Raw genomic sequence first — 19,946 nt, 5'->3', positions numbered from 1 at the left:
GGCTGATTACTACTAAGGCACCGCCCAACTCTAGGGGGTGCCACTCACACGGAGGCTGTAGGAGTGGGGCTTCTCGGAGCAGGGGGACTCCGTGACCCATAAAAGGGCCCATTTTGCATCTTTATCATCTCAGCGTCAGCATGACAGAAAGATCAGAAATAAAAATGATCAGAAATCATAAGTCCACAAGGAGGTCCAGGAATGGGGCCAGAATGAATCCCTTATGACCCCAAGCCCTGCGGCCACTCGGTGGTACCAGCACTACTCCAGTCCTGCCAGGGCACGTTTGGGGTTAAAGCCTCCGGACCCGGGGAAGAAACCACAGAAAGACTCTCCTCCTGAGCTCCCGGGACACACAGAGAACGGGGCGCCAGGCCTCGGAGTTCCCGGCCCAGAGCGGCCCTGGAACAGCCGGCGAGGGACAGCCGAGTGACATCAGGCGCCGAGCGAAGTCCCGCCTGAAAGGTCCGGCTCCGCCCCCTGCTCTTCTCCTCCCCCCTCCCCCCCGCTGCCCTTCCCACCCCTCCTCTCTCTCCTCCCCTCCCCTCCACCCGCCCTCTGCAGTCTCGCCTCCCCTCCTCCCCTCCCGTCCCTCCTTTCCCCTCCCCCTCAGCCCCTCCTCCCCTCCTCGCTGCCGTCTCCCCTCCCTCTTCCCACCTCCCTCCTCCCCTCGCTCGTGAAGAGCGCGCGGCGGAGGGGAGCAGCCAGTTACTTCCTCCAGCGGCTGCGCGGAGTGCGGTGTAGCCCCAGCCCCGAGCGCCCGGAGCCCGCCCGCCAGCAGCCCGCCGCCCGCCGCCCGCCGCCCATCCCGGCCTCCCGGACATCCCCCCCGCGCGCCCGCGCCCGCGCCCTAGCCGGCGCGCACCGAGGAGCCCGGGCCCCCAACCGCCGGCGGCCCTGCCCGAAGGGGCGCGGTAAGAGCGGGATCGGGCTGGGCGGGCGGCCGGGGTCCAGCGGGGAGCGTCCTCCGGCGCTGGATCCTCTACCGGGGGACCCAGGAACCGGGCGGGGAACGTAGGTGGCGCCGAGGTCCGGATCCCGGGGCGCAGCCGGGGTCCAGGCTGGGTGGCGGCTATCCGTAGCATTCGGAGGTTGCGCGTCTGGGATCCGGTCCGCTCGGGGCTCGTGTTCCTGGGGCCGAGTGGCTTTCGGTGCGGCGGGCCGAGCTCGGAGTGGGCCCGGCGGTGACGGGCGGAGCAGGCTGCGAACTTGGGCCGCGGCCCCGGGGTCGCCGAGGTGGCAGGGGCGGGCGGGGCGCGCCGGCTTGTTTCACTTGCTTTTGTTTTAAAAGGAAACGCGGGCGTGGTAGGGGGGCTCCTGCCAGTGGGCGCCCGGCGGACCTGATTTCGCGAAGGGGTGGGGGACGATGGAGAGGGTGTCCGAGAGGCCCCTGCGCGCCCGGGTTTGCGGGTGACTTACGGGGAGGACGCCGGGCCCGGGAAGATCTGGGGTGCCGGGCGCCTGAAACACCTGGGAGGCTGCGGCTTCCCGAAAACGCGCCTATCCCAGTCCCCCCGGTCACCTCCGCGGCCAGGTCCCGGGCCCGGCCGTGGCAGCGGGCGAGGGGGTGGTGCCGGGAGGGTCCTGCGGCTCCAGTGGGACCCCCGCGGGCGCCCCAGGACCTCTGGATCCGGGCCCCTCTGTCCTGCGAGGCGAACATGGGGAGCCTGTCGGGAATGGAGATGTGGGTGCACAAGGCTGACTTTATTTTCCCGTTCTTACAGCATTTTGGATGAAGGGGTAACAGCGTTTGAGCGTGTATGGCTTTTTTTTTTTTTAAGCACATGAGACTTTTATATTGGCCTGTATTCAATTTTAGGGTATCCGAAAATAGTAGTTGACCTGCTACTACTGATTTAGAAAGTAAAGAAGTGAGCAGTTCCCTTTGGAGATAGGGGTAATTTATTTTAATTTACCCGTAAGAGATTATGTTTGTTCCGTACAGTGGAAGCGGCTGTGCACTGTCTGCTTGCCCACATCACCACCAATCAGAGAGATAAGTCTCTAAGTTAAGGTTTATTAAAATTCTGAATAATATCACAGTACAGTAAACGCTAGCTCTCTGAGTCCTGCAGGGAAATAATCAAACACTCATTTCTGGGATTAGTCATTCTTCTCTCTAGATTGATAACTTTCAAAGGAAAAAGCAAACCAATCTTCAAAAGTGCGTTTCAGGTTTGTTTTTGTTTTTCTTTATTCTTGCTTTTTTAAAATTTACCTAAACGCAAACCTGTGCTCTAATCTCACATAAGCGATCACTTGTTCCCATAAGGGTACTGTTGTCCGGCACGTTCTGCTTGTTTTAAAATTTAACCATTCTCAGCCCTTCCATTTCTGCCATTTTCCCATTTTTCTGTTGTTCAAAAGCATCGATCAATAGGGCAACACCAAAAAGATCTAAATGTGAAATTGACTTAGGTGGGGAAACTTGGCCTGTCTGCCACCTTCACAAGCTGTGTTGAGTAAAATAAGGGAACTTAAATTTGATTAGTTATGTGTTTGTCAGAAACCATTGGTAGAGCATTTTGATTCTACCTCGTTTTTACAAAACAAATTAAAAGCCGGACAACAGAAGAATTCTATTCCGTAGCTAGTCATTACAGCTCTTTATGTGGGAGTGGTAGACTGCCTTTCCTCCTGGTATTTGTTCACAAAAATCAGGTGAGGCTTCTCCATCGCCTTCCACATCTATTCTCTTTCCATCTCCGTGAAGCTGAAGAATGTGGGTGGAATAGTGCCTGCAAACCAGGCGAAGAAGATGGGTAACTGACAACACCCAAGGCGTGCTTTCATTTTGGTCTCCTGTTTGAGGCTTGCTGATGTAATCGGCCGGTGACAGGACTTAGTTCATCCAGGTCAGTGGCATAAAGCTCTACCTTAAGGAGCATTTCACATCATGCAGCGTCTCGAGCAGGGGCCTAGCCTAACGATATCTGTGTGCCATCTCTGCTCTTTATTGATGGGCTGGGAGGAGGGCGCACGCCTCATCATTCGGGTGATCCTGGCTCCTGGGGGAGCTCAGGAGGTAGGGCCATACTCCCCGGGGCTTTGGTCTGCCCTGTGCCCCTTAGATGCCCCCTCAGATGCTGTGTGATCCTGGGCAAGATCCCAAGGTCTCTGTTGCCTCGCTGTAAGATGGTATAACATCTGCCTCTCGGGGTTGTCAGACAGTTGAGTGAGGTAGGAAGGTGTGGTGCCCCAGCTCAGGCTTAGCTTAGCTCTTAGCAAGGTGGAATCTACCAGGGCAGTGATCATCAGTAGTGAGTACTGATTCTTGAGTGCAGGTGGATGACAGGATCCACCAAGTGGAGATTCTGAGCAAACGCGGTCACTTTTGATCCAGGACAACTCTCCTCCAAACCCCTACTCCCACCCCTCCACCCCCAACTGTGATTTACTGTCAAAGCTTTCGAGCCTCCACTGGCCCCCAAAATAAGTACCCGCACTCTGAGGGTTTTTAGAGGCCTGTCCAGTGCCTCTGGTCTCCCTGGTGGCTGGGACTCGCCTCCCATACTGCCTTTCTAGCCAAGGGGGTGTGTGTCTGTGTGCTGAGCTGTTGGGAGGTCTGTTTAGCCATAACGTTGACTATGAAGAGAAAACAAGAAAGTACAAACTCGAATTAAGTAGTTACGGGAAAAGAAGCTGTTTGCCTCTGCCAGTGAGTCTATCCATTGCGCAATGTTTTAATTACTCAGGGTTCTTGGTTGTAACAGGTAGGAGCCCTCGGTGGAGACCGCAGGGCGGGCAGTTAGAGGTACCCCGTAAAGCTTCCTCCTAGACCCCTGGTTCAAGGCCATGAAGCGGGGAGGGTGGGTTACTGTCATAGGGGATTCCCAGGTTATTTGAAAATCATCTTTAGTTGCTCTGTTTTTTTAGTCAAACACTAAGGCAGGATTATCTAAGTACCTTTCTCACTTATTAATGTTTAACTGACCCCACCAAACAATTACATGTTAGGGCCCCAAATAAGTTTTCAGTTGATTACAGCAATCACAGGTCACACATGGAACTGTCCAAATGCCAGTCACACAGGCAACTCTAAGTTTTCTAATAGCCACAGTAAATGTGGTGAAATTAATTTCAGCGTGTTTCACTTAACTTCGCACATTCAAAATATTACATAAACATGCAGTAAATACAAAATTAGTACTGAGATACTTTACTTTTCGCTACGAAACCTTTGAAATTGAGAGTGTGTTTTGCATGCTTAGCACATCGGAGTTCACCCTAGCCCAGGGCCAAGCGCTCAGGAGCCCCACGTGGCTGGTGGCCGCCACGTTGGTCAGTGCAGGTCCAGGATAAGCCCAGACCATCCAAGCAAGTAAGGCAGACCCATGATCAGAATTACTTCCTCTTGAAGAAATGCACAGCTGAGCAACACGCAAAGCAGGTGTATTCTGAGCTTGTGTATTCAATGCAGGAGGATCTAGACAACGAAAGAGGGTCTGGGCTCTAGCCCTGGTTCTCCCTTTTATCTGCTTCCTGAGCCTGTGCTTCCTCACAGCTTGGAGAGGGAAGGGGGCCTCTGAGGCGGTCTTCCAGCAGGCTTTCCTAGATCTGGATCTGTCTGGGAGCTGCGGTGGCAGGTCATCCCTGCGCTTGCCCTGGAGCTCCCAGGTTGAGCTGACTGTCCCACTTGCATAGGGGAGATAGCCCTCGCCCTGCCCGGGGGAAGCAGATCCTCCCACTCCTGTCCTGGAAGGACCCGGGCCCCCAGCCCAGCTCACCCAGCCAGCCAGAAGGCAACTTTATCTGTATGCCTCAAATCTAAATCGAATTCAGCAGAGAACCAGCATGATTATTTAATTACTTAAGTAGCATCCCATTTGTGAGAAGAATTCCTGGCATTCAGTATTTTTTTTCAGTAGTGATAGCATCTAAGATTTTTTTCTTTTTTATTGTGGCAAAATAAAATTTACCATCTTCACCATTTTTTTTTACATCTTTATTGGAGTATAACTGCTTTACAATGGTGTGTTAGTTTCTGCTGTATAACAAAGTGAATCAGTTATACATATACATCTGTTCCCATATCCCTTCCCTCTTGCGTCTCCCTCCCTCCCTCCCACCCTCCCTATCTCACCCCTCCAGGTGGTCACAAAGCACCGGGCTGATAGTTGATCTCCCTGTGCTATGCGGCGGCTGCTTCCCACTAGCTCTCTATTTTACGTTTGGTATGACCTGTTAGGGCTGGAGAACTTGGACCAACTCAGCCAGAATTAGGTGTGGATGTGGACTTGATTTGTTGCCTCTTTGAGTTTCTTCATTTCTTTTCCTTTTTCTTTTTTTTTTTAAGATGAATGATTTTGGAATCAAGAACATGGACCAGGTGGCCCCTGTGTCCAGCAGTTACAGAGGGACACTCAAGGTGAGTGAACAAGTTTTAATTAAAACTTAAAAAAAAAAAATTGGAAAACTCAATCTCTAGGAGAAAAAACAGTGGATTGGGTCCCAGAAGACCGGTTCTAGCCCTAGCTTTTTAATTAACTGGCTGTGTGACTCTGGACTGTTTGCTTAATCTCTCTGGGCCTCCGTTTTCTAGTCTGCAAAATGGATGTCCTGGTGCTTGTTCGACTTGTCCTCCAAGATATGAAACCATTTAATTTGTAGACAGTGAGGCCTTTGTAGTTTCTTTCGGAGGCTCCTACCAGGTGAAAAATCCTATGAATTCTCCAGAGAACAGAGCTGGAGGAGCTGTCTGTTCTGTCCCCCCAGGAGTTTTCTTGGGTGACAGAAAAGTTGTTTAAGAACTGAAATGAAAGAGCTTAGAAGAGGCAGGCAGGCCCAACTGCTGCTGCTGCTCCCATCAGAAGGGTCAGTGCCCACCGGGATGCAGGCAGTCTGCATCCATTGTGTCCTTCCAGGCACAACTGTGCCTGTTTATGTAAAGCAAAGAACAGATTAAAGATGAAAGAGCCTTCTCAGCTGCATAATAAACATTCCGTGTAGTTTCTGTCTCAATTCCTTTGGGGAACATTCTTTAGCAGCACAAACTGATAATTTCCCATTTGCCTTCTACAAATGTGACAGCGAGATTTGATTGGGGTTTTTTTTTTAGTGTTGAGTAGTGAACATGTCTCAGAAACAGCGATTTTAAATTGGCCTCCTCCTAGCTTGGTGTTTTGTATGATAATGTGTCTCTGGCATGTTACGTTTTTCTCAGTAGATCAGCGTGAGGTTGTCTGTCTGATAGAACCCCAAGAGGCAAAAATTGGCACAGACCTTTCTAGAGTGTCATGAAATTTATCAGACGTCAAGTCAGCGAGGTTTTCTTTTTTCTGTTCATTTTGGTCAGATGTTTTCAGTGTTGGCATGGCAGAAACCATACAAGAAATTATGGTATTAAGTTTGAAACGACCCCTCTAGAGAGAAGACTTCTCCTATAAACTAGAAGAGTTTGACAATGCCTGTGCGATCTCTGGGCTTGGAGAAAAAACTGTCATTGCTGAAATTTGATGTGTTGAAATACGCAGCAGGAATTTGTCTTGTCTTTTGGCTTCCTGGTTTTAAAAAAAAGAACAGTCAGGAGTACAGTCAGGAAAGGGCAGGCATTTCTTAGTCACTGGGCAATGCTAGTGGGAATTTAAAAAATCTATTGGCTATTTCACCAAAATTGGCGCTGCTCTAAGGTAGTTCATAAGCCGAGATGAGTATTTCACACTCTCAGGATTGGTCTTTCCCCCGTGGGCTTTGGGCAATTGGTCATCCTTGCTTTGGGTTTTGGGGAGCTGGACTCCAACATCATTGGGACATCACTGGGTTGAGCTCCTACTTCTTATGTAATGCGTCATTCATTGTTCTGCATTTCTAAAAAGAAAGCACACAAACTGATTTGTAAATGTGTTACACATTTTTTAATTGATGACTCAACAGATGGGTCATTGCATTGCACATGACATGGGATTTCCAGCTTATGTTGGAAAAATATAACCTTTCTTCACGTTTTTCTTCAACAAGTTAGGCAATGATGAATCAAGCCTTTATCTGTTAACATGTGTTACTCATAAATGAATCTTTTTTCCTTTTTTTGACCGCGCCATGCAGCATGAGGGGGTCTTAGTTCTCAACTGGGGATCGAACCCGTGCCCCCTGCAGTGGAAGTGCCGTCTTAACCACTGGACCGCCAGGGAAGTCCCAATGCGTCTTACATTAAAGGCTATTCCATTTGTAAATGTTAGATGAGATTATTAGAAATCCTCACAGCTCCAGGCGTATCTTTCTTTGTGTATTTCTCCCCCTTTCCCCTAAATTATAGGTAGTTTAACTTTAAACCTATTTCTTTTAGAAATCTTTCCCCTTAATAGATGATGGGGGAGGGGTGTCCTTTTCAATACACTAAACTTTTACAAAATTAAGTCTTAAGGAATGTTCTCATATGTATTATTATTTTCTGAACCGTTGGAATAGATGGGGAAAGACATGTAGTTTCAGTTGCAGTGTTTCATGGTAAACATTTCAGAATAAATGCTTCAGCAGAAAAAGTAATGTATTTTGTTGTTTGATTTTTCATTTTCATTTAATCACTCACCTTTCATTTGAACTGCAGTGAACCAAGTCGTTTTTCTTATACACACAGCCTAGGCATCTCTCCCAAGTAGCTTAGAAGGCCCAGGTGTTTCGGGTTTTTTTTGCGGTATGGGAGCCTGTCACTGTCGTGGCCTCTCCCGTTGCAGAGCTCCGGACGCGCAGGCTCAGTGGCCATGGCTCACGGGCCCGGCCGCTCCGCGGCATGTGGGATCTTCCCAGACCGGGGCACAAACCCGTGTCCCCTGCATCGGCAGGCGGACTCTCAACCACTGCGCCACCAGGGAAGCCCGCCCAGGTGTTTGGACCGCAGTGGTCTCTGAGTCCCTCCAGGCACTGTTCTGAGATTCTCTTGGTTTTAGGTTTGTTTACTTAATTTATTCATTTAAGTTGGTTAGGCCATTAAAAATAAGTTCCCAGTCCTTCTGGTTCTGCGGTTGATGAGAGGCAGACCTTGTCGTGTTGTACTTCGCTTTACTGCGCTTTTTACAAATTGAAGGTTTGTGCCAACCCTGCATCATAAGTTTATCGGCACCATTCTTCCAACAGCGTTTGCTCTCTTCGTGTCTCTGTGTCACATTTTGGTAATCCTCGAAATATTTCAAACCCTCCACCAAGTGAAATGATTACAGCTCTCTGAAGGCTTAGATGATGGTTCGCATTTTTTAGCAATAAAGTAGTTTTTAATTAAGGTATGCATAGCTTTTAGACATAATGCTATTGCACAATTAATAATGTAAACGTAACTTTTACATGTATTGGGAAACCAAAAAAATTGTGTGACTTGCTTTACTGCAATATTCACTTTATTTTGATGGTCTGGAACCACACCTGCAGTATCTCCAAGGTATGCCTGTAAGTGATCCAGAGTGAAATAGAATCCTTCTGGTCACTTTGACCCTGTCAGAAGTCCACTCAGAGTACTGACTGGTTGATTCCATGCGTGGCTTTATGACTGGCAGCTTAATCAGGGTGTATCAGTGGGGCTGCCCATGGACCACTTTGAAAACAGGTCATTAAATAAGTTTAAATGTCACGTTTCAGTTTTCTTTCCCTCTGCCTTTGCAGCGCCAGCCTGCCTTTGACACCTTTGATGGCTCCCTGCTCGCTGTTTTCCCCTCCCTAAATGAAGAGCAAACACTCCAGGAAGTGCCAACAGGCTTGGATTCAATTTCTCATGGTAATTTGTTACTCAGACTTGACAAATTGAGCGTGATATCCCTAAGTAGTTCAGTTCATAGATTATAATTCATAAGTGACGAATGTTGGTATCTTGAATCTTTGTATGAAAAGTCCGGTAGAGGCTCAGATCTGAGAGAAGACAGTTTTCCTTTTTTATGCGCTTGGTGACTTTGAAGTCCTCACTTGCCAGACACACCCCAGGGAGGGTGGGTGCCCTGCTGGGAGCAAACCACAGGGTCGTTCCCCGCCCCCCCCGACCCCCCTGCCAGCTTCTCCTTAGGATATTTCAACACTGCAGCCAGCCCGGGCCCCATCTCCCAGTCCCGTCCGCGAAGCAGACCAGTAGACGTTAAAATGCACCCCAACTTTTCATCCCGGGTTTGCATCCTTAGCTGGATCTTCCTCCCCTACCTTGAGTTTTGGGGCAACAACTTATTCCTGCTCATCTTTACCCATTTGCGTTTGTTTCCGTAGTTCTTAACGTCATTGTTTATTCTTTTTAAGGGAATAGCACGTCAAGTAATGCCTCTGAGATTACCGTGATAGAGTTATTAGTTGGAAACATTCCAGAAATTACTTTGTCATGTGAAGTAGGTGCTAGAAAATACAGCCCAGAAAGTTAATTAAAACACACATGCTTGCGTAAGCGTGCCATCATGTGACGGTCATTTATCATTCTTGAAATTGCTGAGGGAATCCAGGGAAGGCTGTGTTTCAATACAAATTGACGTCACGGGTGCTAAGTGCTGTGTGTTCCTGTTACATCTGATGTTCCTTTGCTGCCGCTTAGTTTAATGGAAGTTGCTTCCAAATTAGCCATTTACAACCCCTTAAGTCTTTTGGCCAAAAGCCTTGCAACTTCTTTCATTGTCGAAAATGTAGGAATAGTCTTAAATAGAACCGTTATCTAGGCATCACTGCTCTATGAAGTTTGGCAAAAAATCAAACTCGAGTTTTATTTTAGATTTTTTAAAAATAAGTGTAGTTATGGGATGTATAATATTTTCTCCACTGCAGTCAAAAAAAACAGCTTCTGTTAATATTTACACTCATCTAAGGAATGATGCGGAAGATTTGAGATCAGAGTTGTTCTTCCCTAGAAGCTAAGACTCCCTCCCCTCAATTCTCCCTGTGTTGCTGCCAGCTTGAACTCCTAACATCCCCCCGTGGGGTTTCTTTTCCAGACTCGACCAACTGTGAGTTGCCTCTGTTGACCCCGTGCAGCAAGGCTGTGATGAGTCAAGCCTTAAAAGCTACCTTCAGTGGCTTCAAAAAGGAGCAGCGCCGCCTTGGCATCCCGAAGAGTAAGCGCTCCTTCCTGGAGCTTTCTGCGCCTGCGCTGTACTAGACAGAGCCATCAGGCTGCCATAGCTTTAGATGACTTAATTTCAAGCATTTGTTTAGGGCGTATTGAAAAGAGGGACAGAGCTGCCATTAAGCTGAGCCAGTTTTTATTTCAAAATCCAACCAGCTGAACACTTCAGCCAGCACTGCTTTTAGTGCTGCAACATCTTCCTGGGTGTCTCGTTCATTTCCTCGGACTCTGGTGCCCGTCTGGGCTCTGCGGGTAAATCAGGAGTGCTTCTGGCCTTACTGCCTCCTTTTCTTCCCTCCCCGGTAGATCCCTGGCTGTGGACTGAGCAACAGGTGTGCCAGTGGCTTCTCTGGGCCACCAACGAGTTCAGTCTGGTGGACGTCAACCTCCAGAGGTTCGGCATGACCGGCCAGGTGTTGTGTAACCTTGGCAAGGAGCGCTTTCTGGAGCTGGCGCCTGACTTTGTGGGTGACATTCTCTGGGAACACCTAGAGCAGATGATCAAAGGTACTGGTCAGCGACTGGGCTCCCCAGGCGGGGCGAGCATAGCCGGGAAGAGTGAGGGGGTGGGGGGCATCTACGGTTGGCATTTCAGTGATGTGGGGCAGATTGCCTGAAAATGCCATTGGCGTGAGTCAGCTACGTGGTGGTGATTTATGGATTTTGACTCCACTTAAGTACGTGAGTGGGGAGCATTGGCCACAAGGCAGTAGCCCTAGTCACCAAGGTGTTCAGTGTCGCCAGACGTCATGAGTTGGAGTTGGAGGCATACGTGTGGCTCAGGTGAAGAGACAGCAAAGAAGGCCCGTGTTCAGAGCTCACGTCACAGAGCCTTAGGAAATAAGTCAGCCTCGGCGAAAGTGAGCCTTTGTTCAGATAAACTGGGAATTTTATAGTAACATTTCCTAAGACCAAATGGAATCCAACAGAGAATTTTTTGTTTTATGTTTATAAACCAATGTAGAAGTAATTGATACATATCTACACACTGACATATGATACAGGAACTGGCCTTTGAGCAAAAAGAGCTCTTATATAGAAAGTCTTGATTTAGACCTAAAAAGAGCATTGACACCAATGTTAAAAATATACTGAGTTACAAAAGAGAAACGGTATAGTGAGGGAATCCTTCACGTTAAAAATGTAAGAAAATAAGCCCCTTAGAAGAGTTTAGGGAAGTACTCCTCGTTTAATTGATTTTAAACTCTGAGTTTCAATGTCTGTTACAGACTCAGAATCTTTAAAAGATCTCAGGGTCGCCTGCCAGCTCTTCTTAGTTATGGCTTCTGACGGCCAGGGAAACTTAAAGACCCTCAAATTTTCCCTGAACTTGCACACGTCTGGTCTGACAAGTTTCTGGTGAATCTATTTGCTGGCAAGTTAGACCTGTTTTGCCATTTCTCGCTCTGTGAGTCTGTGTGGGTCTGGATTTGTGGGTGTGCATGTGGTTGTGTGCTTGTAGGATGTAAGCACGTACAGGGAATGCTAACCTTTTCCTTTTAAGTTCCTGGGCGTGTGTGTCCCTGTTTGCATGCCCATAGCACTGCTTTGACCTCTCTTTCTATAACAGCGCTCACCACCCCTGGACACACCTCAGGGTTTGAGGCGATGGGTCAGAAGCTTCACCAGGGCAGGAACTGTGTCCATGTTACTAATCTGCTGTATTTCAGCCCCTGGTACAGTGGGGTACTTCGTAAGCATTTAACCCTTTGTCGACTGCATAGATGAATTCAATACACCATCTAGATCTCTCAAATTGTATACTAGAAAATTTAACTTTGCCAGTAACAGCACTGAGGAGTTTAGAAGACTTATTCTAGTTATTAGAAAAATACATTTCTGTCTCTAGTGCTTTTAAACGACATGATGACATGGAACACCATCAGATTAAGTGGGAAGTGCTAAAATGCATTTTGTTATACTGAAATAACCATAGAACAGTAATTCAGAAAGGAACTTTTTTTCTTCTGTAGTTTAAACCTCTCAATTTGTAATCTTATGTCTCCTCTGTCTATTTTTCAGAAAACCAAGAAAAGACAGAAGATCAGTATGAAGAAAATTCACACCTCAACTCAGTTCCTCATTGGATTAATAGCAATTCGTTAGGTCAGTGCAATTAATTCTGCCCTTAAGAGCTTCTAAGTCTTCCTGTTAGATTCACGGAAGTTTCGAAGGCAGAACCTGCACTGTCCCATACGGTGATCACACACATTCACAAGTGCGGCTGGTCCACATTGAGATGTGTAGTGAGAATATAACGCACACCCGCCCGATCCGAAAGTCTTAGTATTGAACAGAGAATGTCAGTATCTCCTTAATAATTTTTAAAATTCTGATTACATATTGAAATGATAATGGCTCTCTTAGGTCAAGTAAAATATTCAAATTCATTTCGCCAGTGTCTTTTTAGTTTTTCAGTGTGGCTACTAGAAAATTTAACATCACATCAGTGACTTATGTCATCTTTGCTTTGGCCAGGGCTATAAATTGGCAATTTATAACTCGAGGGGCAAAATGGAGTGAGCCAATTGCTGTGGTCAGATTAGTGTAACAGACAAAGGTGGCAGGTCCAGGAAGTGTGTGGACAGCAATACTAAATTTGCTCTGAACTTTGGGGTTTAAATAGGTGTCATGGAATTCTGTCCCCCACCCCAGTGGTTGACACTGACGAGTATAGGTTTTGGTGGTCCCCCAGCCAGCGTGGGCAGGGCAACTGGAGATACTCCCTTATGGGTCACTGGCTGGACGGCAAATCACTTCGTCTGTCTGAGCCTTAGTTTCCTCAGAAGCTGAAAGATCCAGTGACCCTGTTGTCCCAAGGCTCACATGTAACCACTTGAAAAACAAGAGATGTAGAAATATTCACATGAGACATTGCATCCGGGGTCCAGGGGCTGCAGGCATTTTGGAAAAGGGCTCATTGACTGAGAAGATGAACAGTTAGAGAAGGCAAGGACACAGTAGAAAACCTGCCCACCCAAGCTCACACGTCCACTGGGGTTTGGGGGAGGGAGGGCTGGAGCGGGCAGACCTGCTCGCGCTCCGTTTTGAGGTGTGGGGGGTCTCTGGTCATCACGTTGATGTCACCGGACGGCTCTGCCCTCTGTGGTCCTGTTGCAGGTTTTGGCATGGAGCAAGCACTGTATGGCATGCAGACGCAGAACTACCCCAAAGGCGGCCTCCTGGATGGCCTGTGTCCAGCATCCTCCGTGCCCAGCACGCTCGGTCCCGAGCGGGACTTCCAGATGTTTCCCAAGGCCCGACCCAGCACCGTCAGCGTCAACTACTGCTCCATCAGCCAGGACTTCCCGGCCGGCACCTTGAATCTGCTCTCCAGCAGTTCTGGTAAGATCCAAGCTTCCAAGTGCCCTTCTCAGCAGGGTTGTTGGTTTGATTCCCAGAGCCATGGTGACATGAGCTCAGACATCCGGATTTCAGCCAGTGAAGGAGGAGGTCAAGGACTGGTCCGTCAGGTCACGGTCCCAACAGTGGTGCTCGGCGAGCTTACTCCTAACGTATCTCAGGTCCCGGGCACTGGGGGTGCCGGGTAAATGACACAGTCCTTGCTCCTGTGGCCACAGTCGTCCACGCAGTGGGCTATTGGGGGAGGCAGTGTAGGAAGGTGACAGATGTCTTTGTACGGGGATGCATATGTACTGTGCATGAAGCTCAGGTTGGATTTTTCTACATACACCCCTGTGTGACAGCCACCCAGATTGACATGGAGAGGGTGCCAGCACCCCACAAGGCTCCCTCACGCCCCCTCCCAGTTAACAGCATCCCCACCCCAAGAGGATCTCATTGTCCTGACTTTTATCACCATAGTTTTGCCAGTTCTTGAACTTGATGCAGGTTGTGTTTTCTTCTGTGTTTGTCTTTTGCTCACATTGTGCATGCTCGAGGTCCATCCACGTTGTTGCCCTTTTCCTTGCTGTGTAGCCCTCTGCTCGGAGCTACATCCTGCCGTTGATGGAAGATGCGATTGTGTAGCATATGTATCCTAAGGAATAAGCAGCTCTGTTTCAGGGCATCGTGACAAGTCTGGGTGATTCTGAACCAGCAGGGCGAACACTTAAAGGGGGTGACGGCGATGATGCCGCTTCCATGGAGGGTAGCACCGGACGTTCCGTGGTCCTGGAGGGTCAGAGTCTGTTGTTGTCTCTGCCAGGGAAACCCGGAGACCACGACTCCGCTGAGACAGGCGCCGACAGCTTTGAGAGCTCGGAGTCACTGCTGCAGTCCTGGAACAGCCAGTCGTCCCTGCTGGACGTGCAGCGGGTACCTTCCTTCGAGAGCTTCGAGGACGACTGCAGCCAGTCCCTGGGCCTCAGCAAGCCGACCATGTCCTTCAAGGACTACATCCAGGAGAGGAGCGACCCGGTGGAGCAAGGCAAACCAGTTATACCTGCGGCCGTGCTGGCTGGCTTCACAGGTGGGCGCCACCCCGGGTCCCCGTCCCCTCCCCTGCACCCGCCCAGCCCTGCGCCCGCCCTGTTTATCAAGGGCGTTTCTCTCTGGACCACATTGTGTTGACACCCCACGTTTTATGCGTGGGGTGTAATCCTCAACCCAAGCGAGCTGTCTCCCTGAATTCAGAAAAGGCCAAACTTGTAGGGATGGCCATGGACACAGGGCTCCGCGGTGTGGAGGACAATCCTCAGGCTGCTCCCTCACCTGGGATGTGCCCGGCCAGTGCCTGGAGGAGTGGCAGCAGGGGACACGGGGCCTGTGGAGGCTTAAGCTCTGACTCAGCCACGCCAGGAATTTCAGAGAATGTAAACTGGCTGGGGGAGGGGCTGCAGAGCCAGCCTCCAATAACCCGGGGACTGTTTACCTTTTCTTGCTTCTCAAATCCATCTTATTTTGAAGGTTTGGGTAAGAGCTATTTTAGGCCCGGGACAAATATTAAAGCTGTTTTTAGAACCAGATATTTCCAGTACTTTAGCGAAAATATCAGAAAAATTTTTTCGTTGCTTCATGTGTCCTTAAATGTGTCTTTTTTTCTTCATATTTTGAACATATGGAGCCATTGGGGATTTTTTAAAAAAAACCTACTTTAAAAAATCCAATAGGTTAAAATAAGAATATGTAGGCACCCATTTTTCTTCCGTCATATAAAACAAATAGCCATGAAAAAGTGTTAAAATACTCAGTGTGGAAACTGCTGTAATTTTCATACATGGGCATCAGGGCCTGATAAGGAAGTAAACAGCCATGGTGTTGGTGGTTTTCATTTTAATATTAGTTACCATTCATTGCCTGCCAGCTGCGTGTGGTTAATTAACTAGGCATATGGTCAGTAGACCCTAGGACAGCCTAGCATGGGTGGTATTAACCCATTTTACAGGTGGGGAAATGGGCTCAGAGGAAGATAGCTGTCTGTGGTCACAAAGGTCACACAGCCTTATCAACAATAAAGCCACTGTGCCTTGCGGAACGGTGCTTGGATAAATGTGCGATCCAGGGCAAGGCACCCAGCCGCTGAGCCCATCTTACCCTTCATCTTTAAAATATTGATACAGTGATACTTCACAAGGTGGCGGCAGTTCTAAGTATTAACCAAGAAAAGGTATATGAAGAGCACTTTGCAAAGCATATACCTCATCAAACAGAGGCGGTGAGGCCATGGCTACAACCCCAAATGCCCCAGTGACCACTGAGTAAAGCAAGTCTTGGGTTAAGCAATTTGCCCATTGTCATCTGTCAAGAAAGCTACGCATGGGATTCGGAGAATGACACGCCTCATCCTGTGTTGAAAGGCTCCTTCCACCGCCTGCATCCCTGCCCCACTGGGTGTTTCTAGAAATAAACCTTGAAAGTTATTACATAAGGAACAATTAAATAGGGGGAGGAATTTTTTTTTTTTTTTTTTTTTTTTTTTTTGCGGTACGCGGGCCTCTCACTGTTGTGGCCTCTCCCATTGCGGAGCACAGGCTCCGGACGTGCAGGCTCAGCGGCCATGGCTCACGGGCCCAGCCGCTCCGCAGCATGTGGGATCTTCCCAGACCGGGGCACGAACCCGTGTCCCCTGCATCGGCAGGTGGACTCTCAACCACTGCGCCACCAGGGAAGCCCTAGGGTGAGGAATTTTGATGCCAAGAGTTGGTGGCCCAGAATTTTTTTTTTTCCCAAAAGACCAAACCCAGCAATCAAGGGCCCAGCGGCCTCTTTTTCAGGAGCAGGGGGTGTGGAGGAAGCCCTCCAGGATTGTCACCAGCACCCAGAGTCACACCTTCACCTTGGCACCCAGTCCAGAGCCAGGTCTCACATTCCTTGGTTCAGTAGGATGATTAAAGCCATGCTGTATTTTAAACTTAGAAAAACATAACCCGCCCCCTTTCCCCTCAGGAAGCGGACCTATCCAGTTGTGGCAGTTTCTTCTAGAATTGCTGTCCGACAAATCCTGCCAGTCTTTCATCAGCTGGACGGGGGACGGATGGGAGTTTAAGCTTGCTGACCCCGATGAGGTACGTCCAGAAGCTGGGAACTTGCCCTCCAGGCCCTCAAACCTGATTCCATCACTTGGGGTTCACACATCCAATTCTCTGGGTGCCGGAAAGGGGTCACCAGTATACAGATGAGAGCACTTCCACAGGAGGCGTGCCTGACGGTCGGGAAATGTGGAGTCTTGTTTCGCTGATGCACAGTTTATAGTGCCCCCTGTTTATGCACACGGCACCAGGCAGGCTTCACCACCCTGCTCCGTCATCTAGTTAAAAGCTGAAAGCTGTCAACTGAGCCTCTCGCCTGATCATCTGAAGATGTTTTAGGAAGTTTGCCTTTTCCCTTGGAGGGACTGAGCCCGCTCCTCAGCTGAGGTTGGTAGAGCTGCTCCAGCCCCATCTGGAGGAGAAAGCCGAGGTCAGGTCCGATACCAGCCCCTCGAGGACAGTGTAAGGGGGGAGCCCTTGGTCTCCGGTACCAGTAGAGTGCGGTCTGTCACCTCCCCAGTATCCTGGGGCCGCAGAAGCACTGAGGGATGCAGAATGTCCTGAGGTCCTGATCCCACTCAGCAGCTATGGACATGGGGGTCAGAATTCAAACCCAGGAGGTGGGTGGGACACAGCATTTCCCTTGTCTCAGGACCCCCCTGATTCTGATCCTTGGCTCCTGGGGGCTTTGCTGAGTGAGAGGCCTCCGGGGGATGCAGAGCCCTGGCACGTGCACAAAAGCAGATGACACCTCTGTGGTCCTTACGTAGTGGTCAAGTGAGCATGCATCCGAATCATTGTTGGGAAAGTGATGCACTTTTTCTTAGTTGCCAAATTGAATGGAACTCTTTTCCATCCGTCCCACAGGTGGCCCGCCGGTGGGGAAAGCGGAAAAACAAGCCCAAGATGAACTACGAGAAGCTGAGCCGGGGTTTACGCTATTATTACGACAAGAACATCATCCATAAGACGTCGGGGAAGCGCTACGTGTACCGCTTCGTGTGCGACCTCCAGAACTTGCTGGGCTTCACGCCCGAGGAGCTGCACGCCATCCTGGGTGTCCAGCTGGACACGGAGGACTGAAGCCGCCTGGGGCTGGAACTGGGGCCACGGGGACCCATCCAAGGACCCTGAAATGCAGGATCAATGCATCTGGGAATGTCTCCAAGAAGCAGTGGCCTTATTTCATCTGGTACCGCGGTTCTCTGCCGAAAGCAGCACAGTTTCTCGCTTCTAACTCCTGCTGCCAGGAACACGCAACTTAGGATGCTGTTACATTAGAATGGCCCAGAAAGAAGCTCCAGGCAGCCGTCCTGGCTCTGGGTGGGCTGCGTCATGACAGGATCGTTCAGGCTGTTGGGTCTTCTCAAAGGAGCGAGCATGTTGTGGACACACACTTTTGGATTTTCTTTTGCCTTTTGCAACCAGGAAACGCCAATGCCAAAGAGGTCTCTGGTTCAGAGGGGAAGGAGAGTGCAAGGAAACAATCATGCCATTTCAGAAGTTAGTTTGTATATATGACTGTAACCTTATAATTGTTATCAAAATCCCCTAACAGACCTATTTAACAGAAATTGTATATTGTAATTTAAAATAATTATATAACTGTATGTGAAATAAGAATGCAGACGGCATTTTGCAATGTATTCCAGTTGTCAGGAGCACAGGTGGCATTTTGCAAACATTTAATCTGCCAGGGCAGATTAAGAGAAGTTGTAAAGTGTGTACTATTTACATTTAATATACCTACAGGAATAAGGTCTAAGAGGGTTAATTCCTGTATTTTTTTGTTTTGTTTTGTCTGGGTTATCTATGGCAAGGACTTTGTACATTTGGGAATTTTTATAAGAAACTTAATGTTATTATCTGGGGGCCCATCTGGCCTCTCTGCTTCTCCTTTCATTGTAATGTAAAAGCTATAAAGCAGTATTTTTCTTGACAAAATGGCATATGTTTTCCATTTCTATGCATGCCTTTAAATGTTTATATACAAAACTTATTTTTTAGTTCAGCTGTTTTTCCCCCAACAACTAACCTCCGCTTGACCAGCCATTTCCTTCCCGTGCCCCAAATTATGCTGTTTGATTAAAATAAGAATACTATTTTTGGAAATATGCGACTCCTTTTCAGAGATCAGGAGGGATTTATGTAGCAGCTATTTTTACTGCAAAAGTAATTCACTGGAAAAAAATGTAATTTGTAAAGAAAGTTTTATTTTTACCTCAGCTCCATGTACAGTTGACGTACAGAGCTGAAGGTGCCGGGGGAGGGGAAGCTTTATTAAACCTCTTGAACGTAAGTAAAGCCTGATTTGCCCCATCTTGTTTACCTGTCGGGTCTTGGGCTTTCTGGATACCAAGCTGCTCCTTTCTGTTTAGTGTCCCCAGTTTTATTTTCTTGGACGCAGAATGCCCAGAGGCAAAAAGAGGGCCAACAAGATGGGAAAGAGAAGGGATGGGGGTTGTTCCTGTGAAGAAAACATCTTGATCGTGATGGAGACTTTGGTAGTTGTTTCAAAGGAACCCCTGGTTCAGCCTCTGCCTCCTGCCTTTTGTAAATGATCAAGTCCAGTTGGTTTCAAAGTTTTACAGCCTTCACTAGCAGCATGAGGAGATACTAGGACCATCGGTGACATCTCTACAGAAGAATCACCCATGCGATGAGACCAGGGGCTTGGGTGGTAGGGCGAGCGGGGGAGAGCAGAGTTGGAAGGGGCACCACACAGTCTCAGAACCCACACCAGACTGTATTCCAGGATCACGATGCACAAGGTGTTTTTCTCAAGCAGGACCTGTTTATCTCTCAGACATCTGTTCATAACATCAACAGACATGGGACTGGGAACATCTTGCTGCCAAAAAGAAATCTTAGCTATTGGCTCATTTTATATGGGGTTTGACCACATGAAATTGCCAATGTTTGTCTGTTTCATCTACAAAGTTGGCAGTTTTATGTGGTTCAACCCAATAGTTATGGAAAATCAAATCCAGGGTAAACCTTTGACGTGGTAATGAACAGGACTTGAGTATAAAAGTTGTGTAATTTGGCCTTTCCTTTCTCAAATAATAAAGTACTTTGTTTATATAAACTCCTCCTTGTAAAGGTCCCCATTCTTCATCCCCACCAACCCCCCGGCATGGTGGAGTCAGGATACTGTGCTCAGAACCGCCAGACACACACCTGCTCAGTCCCTCAGAATTACATCTCCCTTTAACTGATTTCACACACCCATCCCCTGGTAAATTGGGACCAAGCTGGAACCAACTGTGAACACTTCCTGAAGGAATTCCCCGAAAGTGTTCCTTAAAGCGAAAAATTTTCAAGACGAGATTAAAATAGAAAAATCCAGGGGTCTAGTCTTTGCCACGGGGTTGGCAGAGATACCAAGAGATTTTAGGATGTTTCTAATAAAAGCATTGGGGTTTGAAGTTCAAGGACTTTTGTAACTGAGGCCTTGACTCCCCTGGAGTTCTGATGTTGCCGAGATGGCTTAT

At 48.5% G+C, this 19,946-nt stretch overlaps 1 protein-coding gene across 1 annotated transcript; it reads left to right on the top strand.

Annotated features, from left to right (window-relative positions):
* The first annotated feature begins 679 nt into the window (after nt 1–679).
* ETS2 (ETS proto-oncogene 2, transcription factor) lies at nt 680–19,540 on the top strand. Its single transcript, XM_060098475.1, has 10 exons — nt 680–914; nt 5,297–5,368; nt 8,593–8,704; nt 9,891–10,010; nt 10,328–10,528; nt 12,044–12,127; nt 13,142–13,366; nt 14,190–14,453; nt 16,370–16,488; nt 17,320–19,540. Exons 2-10 carry the CDS (start codon nt 5,297–5,299, stop codon nt 17,533–17,535), a joined length of 1,413 nt encoding a protein of 470 aa, XP_059954458.1. The 5' UTR covers nt 680–914; the 3' UTR covers nt 17,536–19,540.
* Nucleotides 19,541–19,946: the final 406 nt, after the last annotated feature.

Source organism: Mesoplodon densirostris, chromosome 5 (genome assembly GCF_025265405.1).
Source record: "Mesoplodon densirostris isolate mMesDen1 chromosome 5, mMesDen1 primary haplotype, whole genome shotgun sequence".
Taxonomy (NCBI): domain Eukaryota; kingdom Metazoa; phylum Chordata; class Mammalia; order Artiodactyla; family Ziphiidae; genus Mesoplodon; species Mesoplodon densirostris.
This window is presented reverse-complemented; position numbering and strand designations above follow the sequence as displayed.